Here is a 21,188-nt window from a genome sequence, read left to right on the forward strand (position 1 = left end):
GCGAGGCCCGCCCCGTGCCCGCGCCCGGTGCCCGCTCCCCGCCGCCGGAGGGGCCCCGCGCCGCCCCCCCCGGCCCCGCCGCGCTCACCTCCCCATGGCGGCGGCGGCGGCAGGCGCAGCTACGGCGGCGGCGGGCTCGCCATGGGCGGCGGGCGGCACCGCGCGGCCCTGCCCGGCCCGGCCCGGCCCTGCCCCGCCGGTCCCGGCCCGTCCCGGCCCGGCGCTGCCCGGCCCCGCGTGCCCCGCGGCGCGGCGCTGACAATGGCGCGGGGCGGGGCGGCGGCGGCGGCGGGCGGGCACGGCCCCGCCCCTCCGGGGGCCGACGGGCGGCGGCGCGTCACTTCCGCCCGGCCGCCGCGCCGCGCCGCCCCGCCCGCCCCCTGCCGGCAGCGCGGGGCTGCGGGGGCGGGGCCTCGGCGGGGCGGGGCGGGGCGGGGCCGCGAGCGGGCGGGGTCTAGAGCGGGCGCGGTCTCAGGTGGGCGTGGTCCCGCGCAGGGGCGGGGCGGGTGCCGCGGAGCCGCCCCCGCAGCGGAAGCCCGTTACCAGCAACGTACCGCACCCCGCCCCCACCAATACCACGCACCCCGCCACCACCGACGCACCACGCGCCCGGAAGCAGCCCGGAAGCAGCCCCAGCCGCCCCCGCCCGCCGCAGAGCAGGTGGCCCCGCAGCCCTCCTGCAGACGCCCGGCCGCGTTTTGGGGCTGTTGCCGTGGGAGCCCGAACCCCGCGCGCTGCACGCAGCCTGCCTCGGCAGCACCCTAACCGCCGAGCGACACCGCGCCGCGCTGCTCTGCGGGTGTGGAAACAGCTCGAACGCTTTAACGGTGACAGCGAGGAAACTTCTGGAAGACTAAGGAATTGTTGGAGCCCAGGCCAGCCACCTAATGTAGGAAAATGAGTTCCCTTTGGACTGCTGTGTCTTTCTAATTGAGCAGGAGACCTGCCGTTCTCATTAGCATGGCCTTGACTTGGCACATGCAGCAGTTAGCAGGGTTACTCAGCACTCTCGAAGCAGATCTAATTCAAGGAAATTTGTGGGAAGTTTTCTGTGCCAGCGCAGCTCTGTGTGGCTGCAGTGAGGGGCTGAGGCTGCAGGCGAGGTGCTGGAGCCTTCCCTTCCCTTCCCTTCCCTTCCCTTCCCTTCCCTTCCCTTCCCAGGCGGGGAGCGAGGGACCTGCCCGGCCCCGCACAAAACCCCTGCTTTGTAATTACCTGGAGCATGGTAAAGGTTTTAAACTCCTTTAGCATTATTAAAATCAGTACATAAAAGCTTTGCTTACGTGTTGGAGGTGAGCTGTGGTACTGAAATAATAAGCCAGATGACCTTCCATGCTGCTGCTTGTCATGAATTATTTTCTTTTGCCTTGGGGAAATTTCTAAATAAATACATATATGTATATACACGCATGCAAATAGGCAAATCTTTCAGTTGTAATACGGGGACAGTTACATCACTGCCCTTTCTCAAATACGCAGCACAGCGTAATTCTGAGTGCAGCTGCTGAGAAAACCCCAGGAAGCGCTTAGTTCTGAAATTAAAGAGCTTGTTTCAGCCCGTGTGTCATAGGCCTGAGCTGGAACGCGCGTCTGTCACAAGGCTGGGTGACTCAGGCAGATGAGTCACAGGCGGAGCAGCGATGGGGCTGCCGAAGACAGCAGACGCAGCCTGTCACAACAGCTCCAGTGCATGCGTGCAAAAGTCTCATTAACTTCTCCAAGGGAATGTAATTAGCGCGAGGACAGGACTGAGGACACGCGCTGACCCCGCCGTGCTGGTCCTGGAGAGCTCCTTAGTCCCTGGCCGGGCCGTTCGGGTCCTTACGCGGCCCGTCTGTGGTCCCGCTGTAAATCCCCCCGTGCTGTGGTGCCAGGTGGGTTTCGGCGTGAGGATGGAGAGTCCAGTCCGCCCCCAAGTAATTAACAACAACATATAATTGCTACTAACCCAGCGTTACACAAATTACGCACCATTATTAAATTAAGCGAGCCGCGTCCTTGCATCTGCGCATTAGCGGCACAGCTCGTTCCCACGCCATTTTTAAAAGCAGCTCTCGCAAAGAGGCCGCTTCGCTTTGCACAGCGACCGCACGCGCCGTTTTGGTTTTGCCCGGCACCCACCCAAAAGCGCTCCGGCCCCCCGATCTCCGCGCGGCCGTGCAGCGCCTCTGCGCTCCGGGCGTCGCTCGGGAACGGCCGCCCGGGCCTCACGCAAGGAAACCCTGCCCTAACGGAGGCGGTGACACGGGCGGCGCGGAGCAGCCCCGGGGGCTCGGCCCTCCCGGGCCACGCAGCGCTGCTCCCGCCGGGCACGGGCCGGCTGCGGGCCGCCGGTCACCTGCGGCGCCGCTCCCAGGGCCCGGGGCCGCCGCGCTCCGCTCCCCACGGGGCTGGCGGCGGGGACGGCTCGGCCCGGCCCGGCTCGGCTCGGCTCGGCCCGGCCCGGGCCGCGTCCCCCGCCCCGCAGTGCGCCCCCGGCCCTCCGGGGGTCCCCCTGGCGCCGCGCAGGGCCCGCGGCAGGCCGGGGCGCTGCCTCCCGCACGGGGCTGCCGCCAGGCTCCGCCGTCCGCAGCCGGCAGCCACCGGGCGGCAGCTTACCGGGCGGGAGAGCGGACGTGCGAAAGGCGGGGAAACGGGACAAAACGCTTCGAAAGGCCCCCGCGCTCCGGGCGGACGCGGGGAGCCCCCGAGTGGCCCCGGCTCGGGGCACGCCGTGCTCTGCCCGGAGCCTTCTGCGCTCCCAGCAGGCCTGCCCGCGCTGCTGGGACGGGGCGTCAGGCTCGGCGCCTCCACTTCTGAGTCGTAATGAGGACATTTCAGAACACGCTTCCACACACGGTGCGGCCCAATTATAGCGCTGCTGACGCAGGACGCACTTCTACGTCCAAGTGCAGGACGCTGGAGGGGCCTGCCTGGCACTACTGGCCTTTCCTTTTGATCCTGACCTTTCCACCCAGAGGAAACACAACGCGTTACTGCCTGTGACAAACACATCTCGGCTGGGGGCAGCCTCCTGCCCGGGCAGCGCCCCGTGGGCCAGGCCACTGGCGGCGGTGTCGGGACACCTCCTAAAGTCAGAGCTCACTGGGGCAGGAGGAGAGCACTGTGCTCCAAGTTCAGCTTTTTTAAAACGCCCTTTTCGAATAAGAAGGAAATTATTTTTCAAAGTAATAAAGTTCCTGCGCAGAAATCTAGCCGTCATGTTCTGGAAGTGTCGGCTGCGGATGGCACTGATGAACCAGTCGGTGTTCGGCTGTTTTGCTGACGTGGCAGTTCATCACAGTGGGTGAAGAAATGTGTTTGCTTTCGGTGAATTGGTCTTTTACAGCGGGAGAATGGTCTGTGCGAAAGTTGCCAGCCAGCCCAGCCAGCAGGGCCCTATCCAGGCCCTTTCCCCTTTGAAATGCAAACGCTGCTGGCTGCAGTCCGGCAGGCGGCCTCGCCAGTGCGATTGCACGGCCTCTGGGTCCCATGGGTCAGCCCCAAACACCTGGGTTTTAGAGGCGCTCGCTCGGGTGCCAGTTGTTCCAGCAGTTAGCCACTAACTCTCGCAGCGACGCCTGCTACATGCCGCCGCCTGCACTGCCAACAGCCCGGGTCGTGTCGAGCCGCTCGCGGGGCACGCTTCGGCCTGACGCGCTTCGGCCTGCTGGTTTCACGACCTGCCCGCGGCCCCACGGCCAGCGCCCGCGGCCCCACGGCCGGCTCCTTCGCTCGGGGCCGCCCCGAGGGCTGGTGTTGGTAGCGCTCCCCCCACGCCTCCGCAGCACCGAGGCTGCGAGGGGCCCGCTTCCACCCTCACCCGCTGGCCAAGTGCTGCTGCAGGGGGACTGTGCTTGCCTTGGTTGAATCAGCAGGAATCTCAACCCGTGTAAGTGAGGGCTGGTTCTGCGGTTGAGGAGTAATTTATCTAAGTTTCTGTCCCATGAAATGTAGCAGCCATTAAAAGTCCCATTTCAAAATCATCAGAAAAACCACAGCAGTGCTTACCAAGTGCAGTTCTGCTGCTGCTGCCATAATGAGAACTTTCGTGCTCCTGAGTTGCAGGAAACAGAATTGTGCTGCAAGTGGATGAGAATACAGAATGAAGAAACTCACAGTCACAGTGCTCCTGCAGCTGCAAAAACAGTTTGGTTTTTTTTGAGCTTTTTTTTTTCTTTTTTCTTTTTTCCCCAGCACATTGCAGCGTACAGGGCCATTGGGTTCCTGTGCTGGCTCACATATTTAACCTACACACACTCTTTTCAGAACAGCTGGAATGATGGCGTTGAATTGAATTGCTGAAACGTTTGAATACACGGACATGCAGACAGGGGTGGGCTGGTGCGAGGCCCCGCGTTGGCCCTGCGTGCTGGGGGCTGTCCCCACTGCCCTGCTGGGGTCCCGCCAGCCTGGCCGTGCCACGGCCCGGTGCCGCCAGCCCCGCGAGCAGCCGCCAGACGGGCACCGCCACCACAGTCCCAGGCTGCTGGCCGCGGCTGGCGGTACTGACGCAAGTGCCCTCGGCAGCAAACAGAGGAGTCTAAACAGCTGCCAAGCACTGGCACCTCTGTGGGTTCAGAAAAGAAAAGAAAAGGGGAAAAAAAACCAACAACAACAAAAAAAAAACAGTCACATTGATTCATTCACAAGCTTCCCTTTTTCTGCCTTTTTTTTTTTCACGTAAAGCCTCTGTTTTACCCATCCTGGCACATCACATATAGGCTGAGAAAGAGTCAAAGTCACAAAGCTCAGCTCTGTGATTATGAAAAATATATGACCTTCTCTTTTCCTGACTTGTACAGGGCAAATTATTAACCCAGCTCTCTGTGCTAACTTCACATGCAATTCATTCAGTTTTCTAATGAATTTATAGTTTTGAATGGCTAAGAACCTCATCTGTTTAAAATGCTCAATTTTCTAAAAATAGACTCTTTAGAGCACTTCTATTCCACTCTGTTTGGTACAGGAACAGAGGAAAGTAGAGGTTTTCATGTCTCAAGCTAGAAAAGGACAAGAATTGGAAGGTCAATGTTGTGGATGACTTTCAGGGTGATGAACTGATCGGTTTATGCCTACCTGAACTGAATGTTGGCTGAACATCACACTGCAGGGACCGCAGTCATGGAATCAGGCGTAGCCAATCTGAAACAGGTTTCAGACAAAATGGGATTTTCTGGGATAGTTTCATCCTTTATTGTACACGCCTCATCTGCATCCAGTAAGTGGCTGGCAATAACACTTAAAAATGACAAGGGACATGCCAAAAGGGTGCTTTCAGAAGGCTACTGCACTTCCTCAATGGCAAAAGCCCCGTGCCCCTGAGCCTGTCTGACATCAGCGGCCGCTGGAGATACCAGGTCAGGACACCTCTGTAGGCAGCATTTAGTCTTTTTATGTGTTTCCATCCCAAAATATTTGGATAATGTGACGTTTGGACAACTCATTTTAAAAAATGGAACCAGTGTAAGTTCACTACTGCCTGGAAGCCCCTAATCCTTGGCAGGGTGCAGGAAGCTGCTCAAGCAGCCCCATGGAGAGAAAACTCAAATCCTAACAAAGCCGGCACGCGGAGCAGTGCAGCAGGGACAGCCAAGCCCAGCCACCCTGCCTGGGGACCTGCTCGTCCCCTGTCCCCGCGGGCACCCCGCCAGCGCAGGGCACGTGGGCAGGAGCCGGTGGCACTGGAGAGGACAGGGCTGGGACGCGCTCGGCCAAGCCCCCGTAAGCAGCCTGAAGAAAAGTTATTTCTCATCCAGTTTTTGAGCTGTGATTGGCCTCGACAGGCACAGTGGCTTGGTGAGCTCCACAGAGGCCCTATGCCCTGCGCCTTGTTGCTGTCCAAATCTCCTCCCAGCCCTCCTGCCTCTGCCTGCACCCACAGGCACAGTGCCTGTCACACGCACCCGCAGGCCCAGCGAGGGAAGGACGAAGGGATAAAAATATCCCTGAAAAAAAACAAAAAGGCAAAAACCCTAGGCACCATCTGGATTCCAAAGCCTGGAGAGCAGGAAAATACCAGGCTGGAAGGGAGCAAGCGCAGCGCTCGGAGGAGCGCACGTGCCGGCACCGGGCGCCGCAGGGTGCCACAGCCGGTCCCGAGTGGGGCAGCGCCGTGGGCGGCCGGGTCGCAGCACGCCGGGCAGCGCCGTGACCGCTCGCACCGCGCTCCAGCCGCTGCGGGGCCGCAGCAGGCGGCCGGGGAGGTGAGGTGAGAGGAGATGGGGCAAGCCGAGAAGTCAGCGGCGATGACGTCCCCATGGGTTGCGAAGGAGCAGAGCAGCTAACTCTGCAAAAGAGAGCTCGGGGTGCAGGCAGCTCGGTGACAGACCTCACATCCATCTCTGGTCACACAGGGCAGGAACAGCGGCCGGACACGTAGTGTCCGGGTGAGCGTCCACAGGGCGGCTGGAGGGAGGCCCTGCTTGGCCATGCACATCAGGCAGCTGCCTTCTGCCAGAAACAAGCGGGTTTGTAACAATTCTTCACCCCAGGGGAAGACACGTCCTGACAAGCTCTAGTCACTTGCATGTCCCCAGGATTTGTGGTGTCTCGTTTCTTCTCAGGGTGTTTCACTGACTTCTCCCAAAGCCATGAACAGATTTACAGCAATACTAAACCAGGCAAAGAGAAGAACCAGGCAAGCTGTTGATAAATTCTACATTTTGCATGCCTTGATTGCTATTCTGGACCTGTACTTTCAACACGGGAAAGGGAAGGGGCAAGGGCAGGGAAAGCTGTGTACTGGTGGCACATTGCCTTGTTTTATCAGGTGAAAACGACCCCAGGTGCTTTTCCTGCTCTTCCGTGATGATCGCTAGATATCAGCACTGGAGGAATGCACCAGACATCTCCTAGACTGGGCATTTTCATAAGCTTTCTGCTAACGAACCGCAACTGATGACTTAAAAGCTGACATGGACAGGCATCGTGCTCATCGGCCAGCGCTGCAGCATTGCGCGTGTTGGCAGAGCCTGGGCACCACGTCGCAGAGGAGGTATCATGGGAGAGAAATCAGAAAGGAGCCGACTTGAAGAGAAACTGCTCAGGCTTGTTTGGAGCAGACATCACAGCAGCCTGGGCAGGACGTGGCGGGCAGAGCAGCTCTGATGTGCAAGGGCTGACGTGCAGTGTCTATTTTAAACCAGCATTTAGCAGAGTAGAGGTGTTGGACGTGTACAGGAGCGCTGGCTCTCCCGAGCTCTTCACTCGCTCAGAGGCTGTCTAGATTACCATATGCTATCCTGCCGTGTACCTCAGCCCGCTTTATTTGTCATCCCTTAACACATATGCTCGCAGCTCTGCTGCCTGGCACTCGGTAAGTCTGAATTTAGCTCTAAACCAGCCACAAACACACACGCGCTCAGGGCTCCGGTCTCTGTTTCTCACCTTCCTCACTTCCCCACCTGCCTTGCAAAGCGAACACAGTCCTGCAGCGTCTGCCACCGCGGGCAGGACTGCCGGGGGCACTGAGACACCACACAGCGGGGGAGAACGGCCCCACCGAACAACCGAGGGCATATCTAAGGCATCTCCAAGGGGGACAACAGCAAGGAAAACAATCACAAAGGAGGAACCCAAGAGTGAGGTCTTCATTACTGACCAGAACCTGACCAGGCAGCGAGCCAACCAGCACAAAGACAAGCTCTGAAACTGTCCCAAAATGTACATGGCAGCGGCAACTGCTGTCCCTTCACTTCAGGATCAGTTCTGGGAATCCAAAAGCACAAGTCAACCGTTTCCCTCGGGCTTGTTTACTTACAAAGAACACGCTCGTTCCTTTTACCTTGAACGCGGCAGGGACAAACAACACTAGGAACATTGCTTACTCACAGCTTCTCAGCCTGCCTTCCCAGGCAGAGCTTTGTCCCAAGGGGATTTCTGCCTCTGCTCACTCCACAGGGCTGCTCTCCAAAACCTTGCCTTTTGCCTCTTGGACACCTGTAGCCCTGTGAGGGTGCTGGGTGACCCTGCCCAGACCCAGCGGGGTTGCGCTCAGCCCAGCGGCACTGGGCTCCCGGCAGGGAATATGCGATGCTGTGCTCTGGCACTTCTCCAGTACCTGAGATGTGCTGGTGGCCTCGGCCCCCGGCCCAGCCTGTGGCACAGAGCTGCTCCTGCCCCATGGCAGCACCCAGCGTGGTGCCGGGAAGCCAAGGGCTGGTGGTCACACCACGTCGGGCCCATCACACCACAATGTGCCCATCACATCATGCCGTGCCCGTCACACCACACTGTGCACAACCCCATCCACCTCACCTGCTGCAGGAGGTGGTACCAGGAGCAGACCAGCATCTCTGCAGGCAGAACACAAAGTGTCCTTTGGATAGCAAATCCAGGGCAATTTCTTCCTGGGCAAGTGCAGAACCAGTCAAAACCCTGTATTTCCTGAGGTCTGCTCTTCAGCTGATCTCCTCTGAGAGAGGTCTTACATTTTTGGCAAAGGAGAGATGTGCCATGGCTTTGCAAAAGGTGTGGCTGCAGCTGGGTCCGCACTGGCCGTCCGCCCTGCGCACTCCACTGGCAGCAGGCAAGGATGTCACGCATTGCAGCTGGGGCCACTAGAATATTATTTTTAGTTCTTAAGTAAATATTTAGCTAAAAAGTCACCTGTGCACTCAGGAAAATTATTTTGTCGTGAGACAGTTTACAATAGCACAAGTGCAGAACTTGCCAGACATGTCCAAAAATACTTGGCTGCAAGTGTGAAGAAGGGGAGGCAAAGAAATCCTGCATTTAACAGACCAAGCCAGCAACCTCTGCCCACAGGATCACGCTGGCTCGGGGCAATACCCACCCTGCTTCACCGCAGGGTCACTGGCATGATGGCAGCTGTCTGTCCATCCACCATTCTGCCAGATCCTGCCTTTCCCTCCAGCCCCGCTGAACTTGCTCCCAGCGCAGGCTCTGCCCAGTCGCAGAGTGCCAGCGGCTGGGCTCGGCTCGCTGCAGAGCTGGTGTTGCACTGTGCCGACACTGCCGTGCCACAGCGCGACCAGCACCCTCCTCCTCTGAACCTCTGCAGGCTGCAAGGCAGTGCTCGAGCAGCTGGGAAGTGATGGAGCGGGGTGAGAGACTTGTGCAATTCCTTCTGCATCTGCTAGGCTCCTGACACAAGCAGATGATTTTTGTGCCCACTCATCCACAGACTCATCTGGGCTCTGAGGCGCAAGCTGTTCTTTCTGCTTTGTGCATCATCAACAGCAATGGGTGCTCTACAAGCCAAATTAGCCTCAGCAGTGGCTGGGTGACAGCTCTGACTGCAGCACATCTGTGTGGAAGCCGGGGGTCCCCCGCAGCCCCGCTCCTCCAGCAGGGTGGGACCTGCCGGCAGCGGGGATGCTGACTGTGCACGTGGGGCACAGATCCCGAGCGGGGCGACCTCGCTCCACTTCGCCAAACGAGCACGCGCCAAAGGAAGCTGGCAAACCCACGGCAAGCCAAAACTGACCTCAGCTCCACCACGGTGCTTGCAGCCAGCATTTGCAAGTAGCAAACCTTCCTGTTGTAGTCTCCAAATGAAGTAATGCTAAGTGGACAATACTGTAAAGAGCCTCATGAGAGTCCGCATATTAACTGCAACGTGCCCCAAACATTTGATGCTGTGCTGAGAGGGACGAGTGTCTGTGTGACTGACACAGTTCAAGACTGCAGGAAGCACTGCATGTGCATCCCCAAGGACACTTTTTCTGCGTACCTCTCGTCGCAATCTGGTGCACTCTGAAAGGAAAAAGAAAAACCAAATCCATATTCTTCGGGAACGCTGTGGAGTGTCAGCAATAAGTCATCTTTGGCAGGAATATGTTAACAGCATCCAGAGAGGAGACAACTTCATCTGAGCAGAGAAACCATTGCAGCTGACTTTGGTACAACTCCAGCAAGTCTGAAATGTTCATACAGGCTCCACTCCAGCTCTCCTCAGATCCTTCCTGATCCCATCTTGGGCAAGACATCCAAGTTACACTTTTCTGTACAACTGGTTTGTAATGCTTGTTTGACTTTCCATGGTGTTTTGCAATGTTAAGGGCTTGGACACGTACATGCTTTCAAATGTCAGCGGCATCCCCGCTGCCAGAAGCCCCACCTGCAGATACGCTGGGCCGCTCCTGGGAGCCGATCGCACCATGCTCAGGCCCGGGATCCATTCCGGGGCCCCTCATGCCCTGGCATGGGAACACACCATGCCACGCCACGCCACGCCACGTAGGTCTCGGAGCCAACGCACCGTTTGCACGAAGCCATCACACACGTGTGCCGGCCCTGCAGCCCCGCGCCGGCCAAAGGGCAAGTGGGCGTGCGGCCGGAGGCTGCGGGCGAAGGTGAGCCGGGGTTAGGAGCGACACACCTGCAAAAGCAGCCAATGCGGGGCTCTGGGACCACGTCCCAGGACAAACAGCAGCGCTGGCCCGGAGGAGGAACATCTCGCACCTACCTGACAAATGGGAGCAGGAGGAGGGAGGTGGTCCTGCTGCTGTCTGGGGTGTTGCACAAAGCGGGGAGAGAGTATTTAACACCCTGCAGAGCCGCCTCAGATCTCTTCCTAGCTCCAATAGCTCGCAGCTGAAGAAATAGCACGGTGTTTTCCTTGCCTTTTCTGCAGGGTATCGCTTTCAGCTGACTCTGGCAGAGCCGTCATGACTGAAACAACAGGTTACTCTGGGTGAGTCATGGGAGAGGCTTTGAATTTGTTTTAATAAGACAAGAAAAATGTTCTCTGGGTTTTCTTTAAGCCTTATTTATAAAATTGGCCTGTATTGTTATTTAGTTGCTTTACATCTATTAAAGCACTTGGAAAGGCAAGGTAAACCAACCTCCTGCCATCTGCAGAACCCGAATTTAATTTGCACTTATACTGTTAGGCAATTATTTGGGACAATACAAATATAAAATCCTGATTTGCTAAGAGCTTAATAAGCTGTCATATATGATGCAGCACAGTACATTACCTGTTAGATACCTGTAGCAGTATTATATCAAAGAGCTAAGTTCGACAAAACTGATGACAAATATTGAGAACCCCTTTCTGTCAAGTATGTAGGGACAGTAAAAACAGTGCTGAAGGGGCTCCCAAAAGCAGCAGGTGTGAGGAGGACGAGCACTCGTGAGGCTCCGGCAGGAAGGCAGCTGCCCGCCGCCCGCTCACCCGGCTCTGCCCCTCTCCCCGCAGCAGTGGGCTCGTCCTCATCAAAAACCCGCACCTGCACACGATGGAGGAGGACATTCTGTATCACTTGGACTTGGGAACAAGGACGCACAACCTGCCTGCTATGTTTGGGGACATAAAGGTAAGTAGCAGGGGCAAAAGCGAGGCAGCAGCTCCCAGGCGCGCAGGGCTCTCCATCCCCTTGTCCCGCGGCACTGCCATCCTGTGCCGGGGCCCCGCTGCTGTGGGTGCGCCAGCTGGAGGCAGGATCTGGCCACCTGCAAAGGGTCTCGGTGGCTTGTTTTGGACAGAAGGCCCAATAGAAAACTCTCCTTTAAAATACCTGCCATTCAGTAAAACCTGAGGTTATGTTGGCCTCCCTGTTAGAGGACAGGCAGGAAGCACTTGTCCAAAGCATCCGAGCTGAGCTTTGTGTGCTGGAGACAGGGGAAAGAGGACATCCTATTTTTAGCTGAGGCCGAAGCACAAAGCTGTCAAGCACAGGCTGTCAGTGCTCCCATCCCACATTAAATCAGAGCAGGGGAAGAGTCACGGAGCCACAGGGCTCGAGGAACCCGGCACAGCCATCACCACGCCTGGGCTCCCCCTTCCCTGCAGGTCAGCAGCGCTGCCCACGCAGCCACACGCCAGCCCCCTCCTATGTTTAGGGAGCGGTTTTTGTTTTAGTATGGAAACTGAGAAAATTTGTCCCTTTCCTCCCTGACTCTGTGGCCTCCGTGTCATCAGCAGTGCTCTCTAATTGCAGTAGACACTGCTGATAGAATAAATAAAATGACAAGCTACTCTAACATCTGGCTTTGCTTTCCTTTGCTGTCAGTAGGAATACTAACAGCTTAAATTGGCCAAACATATTACAGTGAAATTACTTTAGATCTTCTTGACTTGGAGCTGACACCCAGCTCTGTGCAGCTGTACGGCTGTCTCGGCCCAGCGCAGTCACAGCCGCAGAGGAGCACAGCTTGGCTTTCACGGCAGCTCCTGGTGTTGAGACCCCCGTTGCTCTGATGCCCCTTGGCTGCCTGTGAGGAGGCAGCGCTCGCTGCTCGCATCTGATGCAGCTGGACACTGCCACGTTAGGACTGACTCGATACCCATTTTAGTGAAAAATACCCACAAACTCACATTTTACACCTAGTTTGTCTGCGTTGGCGGCAGCCCGAACAGGATGAAGGCGTTTGCCCAGTTCATGCACAAGGAGCTGGGGCTCGAGGGCAGTGGGGAGGACCTGGCTGACATCTGCGCAGGGACGGACCGCTACGCCATGTACCGCACGGGGCCGGTGCTCTCCATCAGCGTAAGTACTGTGAGGCGATGCTCCGCGAGGCTCCGCACACCTTCCGGCCCCGGCACCATGGCCCCGGCCTCCGGCACAGCCTTGGCCCAGCCGCCGCCGGCCTCTCCCCTTGCCTGGTGTTCAGCCATTGCCACCACCACAGTCCCTCAGCCACGGTTGTCCTCGGCTTGCCTGACACTTCCCGCTTAAAAGGCACAGAGCTCAGAATGAGCAGGCATGCATTTTGCTCATCTCAGCAGTGTGGCGGTTCACCAGGCAAAGAGCAGTTCCCATCACGAATGAACTATGAAATATTGCCGACAGTACTGCACTGGCATGGGTTCCCAAGTGAAAACCTTGCCGCATTATTGGTTCCTCCAGGAACAGTGGTGTTTTTGGCACTGCACAGGGGAAGGAGCAAGCACAGGCTGCAATGGCGGGTGCTGGCGCCCCAGGGCCCACTGCTGCTGCCGCTTTTTCGGGCACAGGATCAGTCTCGCACCCGGTTCATAGGAGGTGGCACCGCTCAGACAGGAGGGATCACGTCTGGTTCCTCTGACAGAACCGAACCAAACCTGACTGACGGAGAAGCCTGAGGGAATCGATCTGGCAGGATCCCAGGGAAAAAGCCCTGCAGGTTTTTCTCTGCCCCACCTGGCAGCAGCTGTGCCGGGCAGCAGCCGTGCGGCAGCCACCGCCCTGTCGGCACGAGCCTCCCGAGCACGGCGCCCAGCGGCTGCCAACACCGCGAGTTTGCGAGTTGCTTGGAAACACAGATGAACTCGAACGTACCGGAGGTAGGAAGACAGCTTCTGGCTTTGACTATTTACAGAGAGAATAAATTTTTTAGACATTGGCAAACAGCTCAGGCTGACGTTCCAGAATAATAACATGCAAAATGTTTTCATATTTAAAACGTGATAGAAGACTGTAGACCATCAGCCTCACAGCCAAAAAGAGACGTTGTAATATGAGAACTGACTGCCAATGTGCTTCTTCAGATACACTTCCTTCAGGTTTTTGAACATGATGGAGATGGCAAAAAGAAAAAAACAGAGGCCTTTCTCATGGAAAAAAAGGCTGTACTGCCAAATACCTTTTGTTTTTAAAGGTGAAACCAAGAAAAGGATGGTGACTGAGCAACAGAGCAGAGACCTGAGATGAGACACAAGGGAGCAGAGAGAAGGGGCAGCCCCGGCAGCCAAGGACTGAGGGGGCGGCACCAGCCCCTGCCGAGGGGGCCGAACCCATCCGTTGTCCCTTGTGCCCAGTGACGTGGGAGAGGTGCTGTGGTGTGGGCAGGGACAGCTGGGAGGCACCCAGGGGAGCGGCGGCTCAGGTAGCTTTTGCCAGATCTCACCATTAAGAGCATGGTCAGGACATGACAAACAACAAAAGTCAGCACGTGGCATAAGGATGAGCAGCGTGAGGAAGCGCTTGGAGCATTCAGCTGCCGGGGTGCATTTGTGGAGAGCACTTTCCTGAAGGAGAGACACCACCTGTGCCCCACGTAGTGGTCCCTGGGCACAGACACCAGCTCTGTGGACAAGAACCTTAAAATCACCAAGAGGAGGAGAGGGCTAGATGCTTTACCTGGGCAGGCTACAAAGACGTGAGAGGTCTCCAGCCCCAAAAGACACCTGCTGCTGGCCTCACCATCAGGAAGAGGCCACAGTGTAATCCTGAGCTCGCAGTGGTCAAGTACCTGCCACCTACAGTGGTGTCACAAGGAACAACCCTTTTCTTTTTTTTCCTCTCAACAGCACGGGATGGGCATCCCTTCCATTTCCATTATGCTTCATGAACTAATCAAACTGCTGCACCACGCAAAATGCCGAGACGTTACTATTATACGCATCGGTACTTCTGGAGGCTTAGGTAAGCTGTCTAAGGCCTTTTTCCAAGCAAAAGGCTATTAATAAAAAAAATTCTCAGCAACGGGTGATGTAGTTATGAGCTTTTGCATTTTGCCAAGTCCTCAGATATCAAACACCAAGATGATATTTTATTTTTGGGTTAAAACCCAGGACACTTCTAGCGACTGGTTTAGCAGATGGCACGTTTTCGTTATGCCTGCCAGGGCAGCAGTGCTGCTCATGCCTGTGCAAGCTGGTGCTGGGGTGCGGTCTCTGCAAGCCAGAAGCAATTAAAATGCTGTCACTCAGCACGTTCCCACAGTCACTTACCATGTGCTGATTTTCTGCATTTTACTTATACATCTGTGCCACTCCATAAATTTCAATTATTCTCTCACATCTGTTTTGCTAAAAATAAAAATTAAAAAAAAACTCACATAGGTACCTAGTGATGTTTTTCTGTCATGCTGAAGTCTTACAAAGAGGTCACAAGTGCCACGAGCGCTGGCTTAGCCTCAGCCTTTATTTTCACAGGGATCGAGGCTGGCTCCGTTGTGATCACGGACACGGCCGTGGACGCCTCCTTCCAGCCGCGGTTCGAGCAGGTGGTGCTGGGCGATGTGGTGGTGCGGAGCACGGACCTGGACAGGGACCTCGCGGAGGAGCTCCTCGCCTGCAGCAAGGAGGTCCCCGACTTCCCCACGCTCATTGGGCACACCATGTGCACCTACGATTTCTACGAAGGTAAGCGCGCTCTGGCTGTTCCCCTTCCCCGCGGACACGGTGCCGAGTGTTCATGCTCTTACGCAGGCAGAACCGCCCATGCTAATGATCCTACGGGTGGCAGGAGCTGACCCGCTGCTTTGTTCGTTAGTTCGGAGGTCAAGGCGGGCTGCACCTTCAGAACCTGCAGTACCCACGTCAGCACTTTGCCAGGGCACGGCCTTCCCTGCCAACCGGTCGCCCCGCACTTGTCAGTTCGATTTGTAACATCAACTGCAGGGCCGGTGCTGCTGCAGTTGGGGGGGTCACGAGGATCCATCCAGGCAGCGGTGGCTCCCCGGGGACAGTGCAGGTGCTGGGGACCTCTGCCGTGACATGGGGAGCTGCGTGTGGTCAGGGGCCCTCCAAAAGCAGGCTGAGAGCCTCGCCCTGGCAGAGAAACATCCCCTTGCCAGCACCCCTCCCCTTATCCCAGCAGATGGGTTGTGCTCAGCTGTTTCCTATAAGACTGTAACTTCATAATCACCAAACACGAGAAAAATGTCAGGAAGTGTGCGATGTTTATGTAAACAAACTTCGCTTACTCTGGAACTGTTTCCTTTGCAAAATGAAATGCTGATTACAGAGTAGATGAAATGTAATAAATGAAGAATTAATAATCTGAGAACTATTTATAAACCTTTGGATCTGCTTGCAAATGCAACCATATGCATATTGCTCGAGGCCATGTTTTATTTAAATAAAAAGCCATTAAGAGGATTAACAGTAGGAAGAGCAATAAAATGCAGCACTCTTCCCAGGTTGGCACTGCCGCAGGTATATGTTTTGCTTGCACAAAGGATGTTGTGTGCTGTGCAAGAGGCGTAGCTGCACAGGCCCACCGCACGGGAAGGCCCGCGGTGGGAGCGCCAGCGCCCCAGGGTCCGGCTCCCTAGCCGGTGCCCAAGGGGGGAATGCCACTCGCAAACAGCTCCGGCTGCCTGCACCCACAGCACTCCCTACAGAAAAAAAAAAAAAAATTAAAGGGACTTTCCCTGATTTTCCCATCTTCACAGCTTGCTATGCTCCTTCCACAAAGATCTGGCACTGCCAGGATTTAAGCTGGCAGACCTGCAGCTGACATGCACTGCAGACCTCAGAGGAGCTGTGAGGATTTGCTCCAGCAGAGTGCAAGACACCTGTACTGAATCTCTGTGGTTAGTCTTCCTTTTTACAAGTGTTAAAACCTGTGTAGTTTTCTCCTCTATACAGAGACATAGCACACTAGCTTTCAAAGTTCAGGTTAATTGGAACATGAATTAAGTAGCTATGCAAAGGGAAACTTGGTCGGCTTCAGAAAAAACATGGGCACTGCAGGGCTTTCCAGCTGAAGCTACCCCCAGGTCACTGTGACAGCAGCCCTGCGAGGACAAGCAATGACAGCCCTTCATTTCCTTTCAAGGTCAGGGGAGATTAGACGGAGCGTTGTGCTCTTTCTCCAGTGAAAAAAAGTTGGAATACTTAAAAAGAGCTCACGAGGCTGGCGTGAGAAACATTGAAATGGAGTCCACGGCGTTCGCTGCCATGTGCAGGCTGTGCGGTTTGAAAGGTGAGTCCCTGCCGCAGGCTGCTTCCCGGCCGTACCTTCACCCGACGCGGGGCTTGGGTTTGTTATGAGATCCAGATGACCTGAAGGCCAAAAACACATTCCTAACAATTTCCACTAGAAAAAGTACTCTAAAACAAATCCCGTGGCTCAGTAAAAAACTCAGTTTGTTTTAAAAGGCCTGAGCGTGTGTCAGATGAAAAAAAAAATGTAAATCCCCTCGCCCCTCCCTGCTGGACACGCTTCTTGGCAGCAGAGGTGCAGCTCTGCCCCCCATCTTGTCTGCCCACAGCCCCCGCTGCGTCCCGTGGCTTCTGCTGCAGGCGAGCGCAGCGTGAGGGGCTCTCCCCGAGGCCTGGCGCCCGCCATAGCACAGGGGCTCCTGTCTGCATGGTAAAGCAGCACTTGGGCTGCCTTGCAGCTGCTGTTGTCTGCGTGGCACTCGTGGACCGCCTGGAGGGGGACCAGATCCGGGCACCCCGTGACGTGCTGCGGGAGTACCAGCAGCGGCCTCAGCGCCTGATCGCCACCTTCATCCGGAGACGCCTGGGGCTGCACCCACCCGCGGGACGCGCGCTCCCCTCCAGCGACTGAGGGCACCACCGACCGGCACGGCCCGTGAGCAACGGCTGGGCCCCGGTGCCGCCAGCGCCCGTAGCACACACCGGGGGCACACAGGACCAAGCCCCAGCACACACCGCAGGCGAGCAGACCTTTTCTGGGAAGCCAAAAGGAGGGACTCGGTCACAACGCGCTCCCCCAAGGCTGAGCAGGTGCTGCTGCCCACGAGCAGGGCGGCTGGGTTTCGCAAACGTCACAGTGCCAGAGCTGTGGGCCTCAAATAGTTTGAACTGCACCAACATCATCGAGCACCCAAGGAGAGCAGCAGCCGAAATTCACTCAGGAGAGGAGTGTGTCACCAAGCTGGCTCCTGCTCAAGGAACATGCAGGGCTGTCCCGCGGGGGTGGCTCCTGCCCACCCTGCCCCTGGGCAGAGGATGGCTTTGCTTCAGGCGCATTGCCGAAAGCTACATAAATGGCATAGCAAAATTAATTTGCACTTGTGAACATTGCTGTTACACACTGCCGTTACGACAGGCGTTCAGACTCACATTCATGCAATATGGAACGGTGCTTGAACCTCGTGTGGCCCCAGAGCCCGGCAGGGCAGGGAGCACACGCCAACATCTGCACCAACCTGGTGTCACCAGCTGCAGCCACTGGTCCTCCACGCCCTCTGCAAAGCAGCACACACTGAGGACACAGATAACGATCTCTAAGTATCACCACGAGCTGTAAAAGACCAAATTGCTCCTGGGCAGTGGGTAGAGGGGCTTTCACAGGGGTGTGTGTACAGCCTGGCCAACTTCCTACTGAAATTGCTTCCAGTTTTGAAGGCTCACTTACAAGGTCGCTCGCAAATTAATTTTGACAGCTTCAGAACTATAAGATTTAACAGTTCTGATAAATAAATTTTTTACATATTGAAAAACTTCCAGTTCAGGAGATTCTTCCGAAAGCTCGGTTCTGCCCAACTCACCCCTTGGCACACTTAGTAACTCTACACTTAGCGTAGAGTTACTTGATGTGTCAAAAAGGAAGATGATCTGATTTCCGTGCCAGGCGAGGAGGTATGTGGTAGCCAGCAGTAAAATCTCTGTCTTGGTGTTTGCCTTATTTGCACCATGGACTCTGCTGATAATGCTGACAGGCCCTCCTTGATCCTCATCCTCAATTTCTCATTTGGGTAGCGAGGAATTACTGTCTGCTTTGCAAGGCATTGGTAGGTATGCGATCCATTAACGTTTATAAGGCATCACAACATTATGCTAATGAAGTTCTTTTTAACATCTAGATACTCAGATATGGATGTTCTGATATTTATTGTCCTTTTTGGTTAAGCTGCTAACTGTAACTTGTTTACATACAGAATAAATTTCACAGTCATCTTATGTAAGGCTTGAAAATGTAATCAGTTACAAAATTAAATGACATCAATTTCCCGTTCATTTAATAGAATCATATTCCATAGTTTCAGCTGCAAAATAAAGATCTCAGATCTGAAATGGTATTTCTAATTTATAATTTATTCTGAAAGAGTAATCGTCAATATGAAATTGCTTGCATGATTGGTTTGCAGTAAATATGATGCAGCAAATTGGTTTCTAAATATAGACGAAGGTTAAGTTTCTTCTTATAGTAACCAAGGAATAATAGGAGCATTCATGATAACGAAGATTTTATAATTAAAAGAATCAAGTTCTCAAGCAACCTGGAATGAATTATGTATCATAATTACTATGTATCATAGTGTAATCTAAAGTGACTGTGAAGCTATTTTGGATTTATGCTGTCATTACAAACCAGAATTCCTACCTAAGATGATATATATCAAATTGGCCAGTAACGTCTGTGGGAGTTTTTCATGTACAGGTGACCAACTTTCCAGTAGAGGGGGACATGGAAAATTCTGCAGCATTATTCTATAGCAGCCTACACCCACCAGATTTCCATAAAACCTTCACCAAGGCAGGTGTAAAATGGTGTACTGAGCACTGTATAGGAAAGGCACATTGTTTTTTTAAATGATTGTACACAGTGACAACAAAGTAGTTCCACTACGCAGTCTATAGGAAATTTATTTAAAGTTTTTGCATAATGGCCCACACTACACCCCTGAAGCTTCTCTGTTCTTGATACATGATGTGCTCTACCTTTTAAAAGCCGTAGATTCCATATCTCTTCTTGGAAGTTTCAGTGGAGGAATTTTTGGTAAAATTTCTTTTGCGTAAAGTGTTTTATGAAGTCCAGCTTCTCGAAGAGCTAACTCAACTCGAACTCTAGGGTCAGAAATGATCTGTTAAAACAAACCACAGCAATGACGAATTGAAACAAAACGGTACTTTCCTCATTTGCACAGTGTATCTTACAGGTTATCTGTCGATGTGTATATTCGAAAAGTTCTAAAAGGCAATTACAACTATTATGCTCATAAAATAAAGCCTTTAAAAGCAGAGAAACTCTATAATGAATAAGCGTTATCTCACTGCACATATTTTGATATAATCCTTTTTAATATCAATGAAAACAACCCATTTTAACAGAGTCCTGGTTTTCCATTCCTCATCAAAACTCTAAGGGCAGATGAGAAAACTGAGTGACTTTTAATTCAGCCTACTCACTGAATAGATTTTGACTTTTCTGATGTTCCCCATCGGCACAACCCTGCTTTCAGCACACAACTTCTCATCTCTTCCTGTTTGCTTCTATGGGATCTGAGTGCTTCAAACGCATTTATTTTTTTTCACGGCACTGCCTTGTGACTACATATCAGTACCACTTTCATTTACATAACAACAACTAAGGCCCAGGGAAATTAATGTTAAAATCTGTCAAAAGTTTAGCTGACAACATTTGTAAGCCCCTTTCAATTCTTCCTTACATGGGCTGCGGCAGGGAGCACAAAATGTACAAGAGTCGCGCCGCTTTCAGTTCCAGCTCCACCGGCGACAGTGCCCAGAGCTGCTGGGAAGACCGACACTGGGGAACGTCACTCACAGCTGCTGTTGCTCTGGGATGGAGCACACTAACATGCTTAGCAGGAATAGGGACTGCAGTCTGGACAGTATATACGACTGGCTGAGATTGAAACAGGCAGAATATTCTGAGAATTCAAGTATCAACCTCAAATATATGTTTGGACAGCATTTTCAAGCTAGGCTTTTCAAAACCTCACAACATCAGTCAGACTGGGGTAAATTTTCATAGCCAAACTACATCTCTTGTATTTGAAATGATTCCCTGGAATTTGGAAATTATGCAGACAGAAAGAAATGCTATGATGTAGTTCTATGGCATAAAATTTGTCCAGCACTCCCTCTTTTAAGACATTTTAAAGCTTCTCAGTTTCAAATGCATAGATTGAGCAGATGGGAAACGGTAAAGGAAACAAAAAAAAACCTTCCCTATGTTGTTTCATTACATTTGAAATAGAGCTCGCACTATTCTCAGCAGTCTGAGTGACCTGAAAACAGGAGTGCAGTTACCTCAGTTTCCTGCTTCATCTACACCTGGCTGGTTTCTTCTCCTTTAGCCATTGCATATTACATTCCAACTGGTTTTCAGTTCACCAACAGTGAGAAGACAGTCGAGATACTAATTTTCAGCTTATGAAGAGATACATAATACGGTTCCAAGGAAAAAAAAAAGTACCCCACAATTAAGTTACCTGTGACATAGCTCTTTCTTACAGTCAGGAGGACTTTCATGCTGAGGCACTTCATTTCAAGTACTTAGTACAACACTAACTGGAACAAGTTAAAAGGAGGCACTTTTTAAAGTAAATTCCTAAAGTGTAAAACGGGTGAGTTTTGAAACGAAGAAACAGCAAACAGATCACTCAAAACACCCAATGCACCCAGGAAGTGTCCAGTTGGCTCAGCTCAGTCCATCCATCTAGCCCGGTAGCCTCAATGGACACAAATGTCTATTGTGTACACTCTTGCTGTGCTCCTCCTGCATCTACAAAGATCTGGTCAGAGAGCTTACTCCACCTATTACTCCTCATGTTTTTACTTTTAGACATATTATACTCTATGTTCTACTGTT

General features: G+C 53.8%; 3 protein-coding genes across 8 annotated transcripts in view; 1 reads left to right on the forward strand and 2 right to left on the reverse strand.

Moving 5' to 3' along the window:
* ACVR1 (activin A receptor type 1) overlaps positions 1–178 on the reverse strand; it is a 64,610-nt gene extending 64,432 nt beyond the window's left edge. Inside the window, exon 1 of the mRNA XM_040562553.1 lies at positions 89–178. Coding sequence (XP_040418487.1) covers positions 89–96 — 8 coding nt within the window. The 5' untranslated portion in view covers positions 97–178. The remainder of the gene's footprint in view (positions 1–88) is intronic.
* Positions 179–9,238: 9,060 nt separating this feature from the next.
* UPP2 (uridine phosphorylase 2) lies at positions 9,239–20,354 on the forward strand. The gene is made up of 7 exons (XM_040562591.1): positions 9,239–10,639; positions 11,147–11,264; positions 12,279–12,437; positions 14,180–14,294; positions 14,807–15,016; positions 16,437–16,583; positions 17,002–20,354. The coding sequence occupies exons 1-7, from the start codon at positions 10,614–10,616 to the stop codon at positions 17,172–17,174; spliced, it is 948 nt and encodes a 315-aa protein (XP_040418525.1). The 5' UTR covers positions 9,239–10,613; the 3' UTR covers positions 17,175–20,354.
* Positions 16,034–21,188, reverse strand: part of CCDC148 (coiled-coil domain containing 148) — a 68,689-nt gene continuing 63,534 nt past the window's right edge. For 4 of the 6 annotated variants that reach the window (XM_040562580.1, XM_040562579.1, XM_040562584.1 and 1 more), the window contains 2 exons: positions 19,295–19,437; positions 16,154–16,663 (listed from right to left, as the gene is read on the reverse strand). In XM_040562580.1, coding sequence (XP_040418514.1) covers positions 16,621–16,663; positions 19,295–19,437 — 186 coding nt within the window. In that variant the 3' untranslated portion in view covers positions 16,154–16,620. Of the gene's footprint in view, positions 16,664–19,294; positions 19,438–21,188 lie in introns of those variants that run through there. The other 2 variants (XM_040562583.1, XM_040562585.1) reach the window with 2 other exon arrangements.

Source organism: Cygnus olor, chromosome 6 (assembly GCF_009769625.2).
Source record: "Cygnus olor isolate bCygOlo1 chromosome 6, bCygOlo1.pri.v2, whole genome shotgun sequence".
Classification (NCBI taxonomy): domain Eukaryota; kingdom Metazoa; phylum Chordata; class Aves; order Anseriformes; family Anatidae; genus Cygnus; species Cygnus olor.

Excerpts from the sequence above, each read along its gene's own strand:
- UPP2 (XM_040562591.1), top strand. The coding sequence starts at position 10,614 with ATGACTGAAACAACAGGTTACTCTGG. Across the intron at positions 10,640-11,146 it reads GAAACAACAGGTTACTCTGG|CAGTGGGCTCGTCCTCATCA; the intron begins GTGAGTCATGGG and ends CTCTCCCCGCAG. Across the intron at positions 12,438-14,179 it reads GGCCGGTGCTCTCCATCAGC|CACGGGATGGGCATCCCTTC; the intron begins GTAAGTACTGTG and ends TCCTCTCAACAG.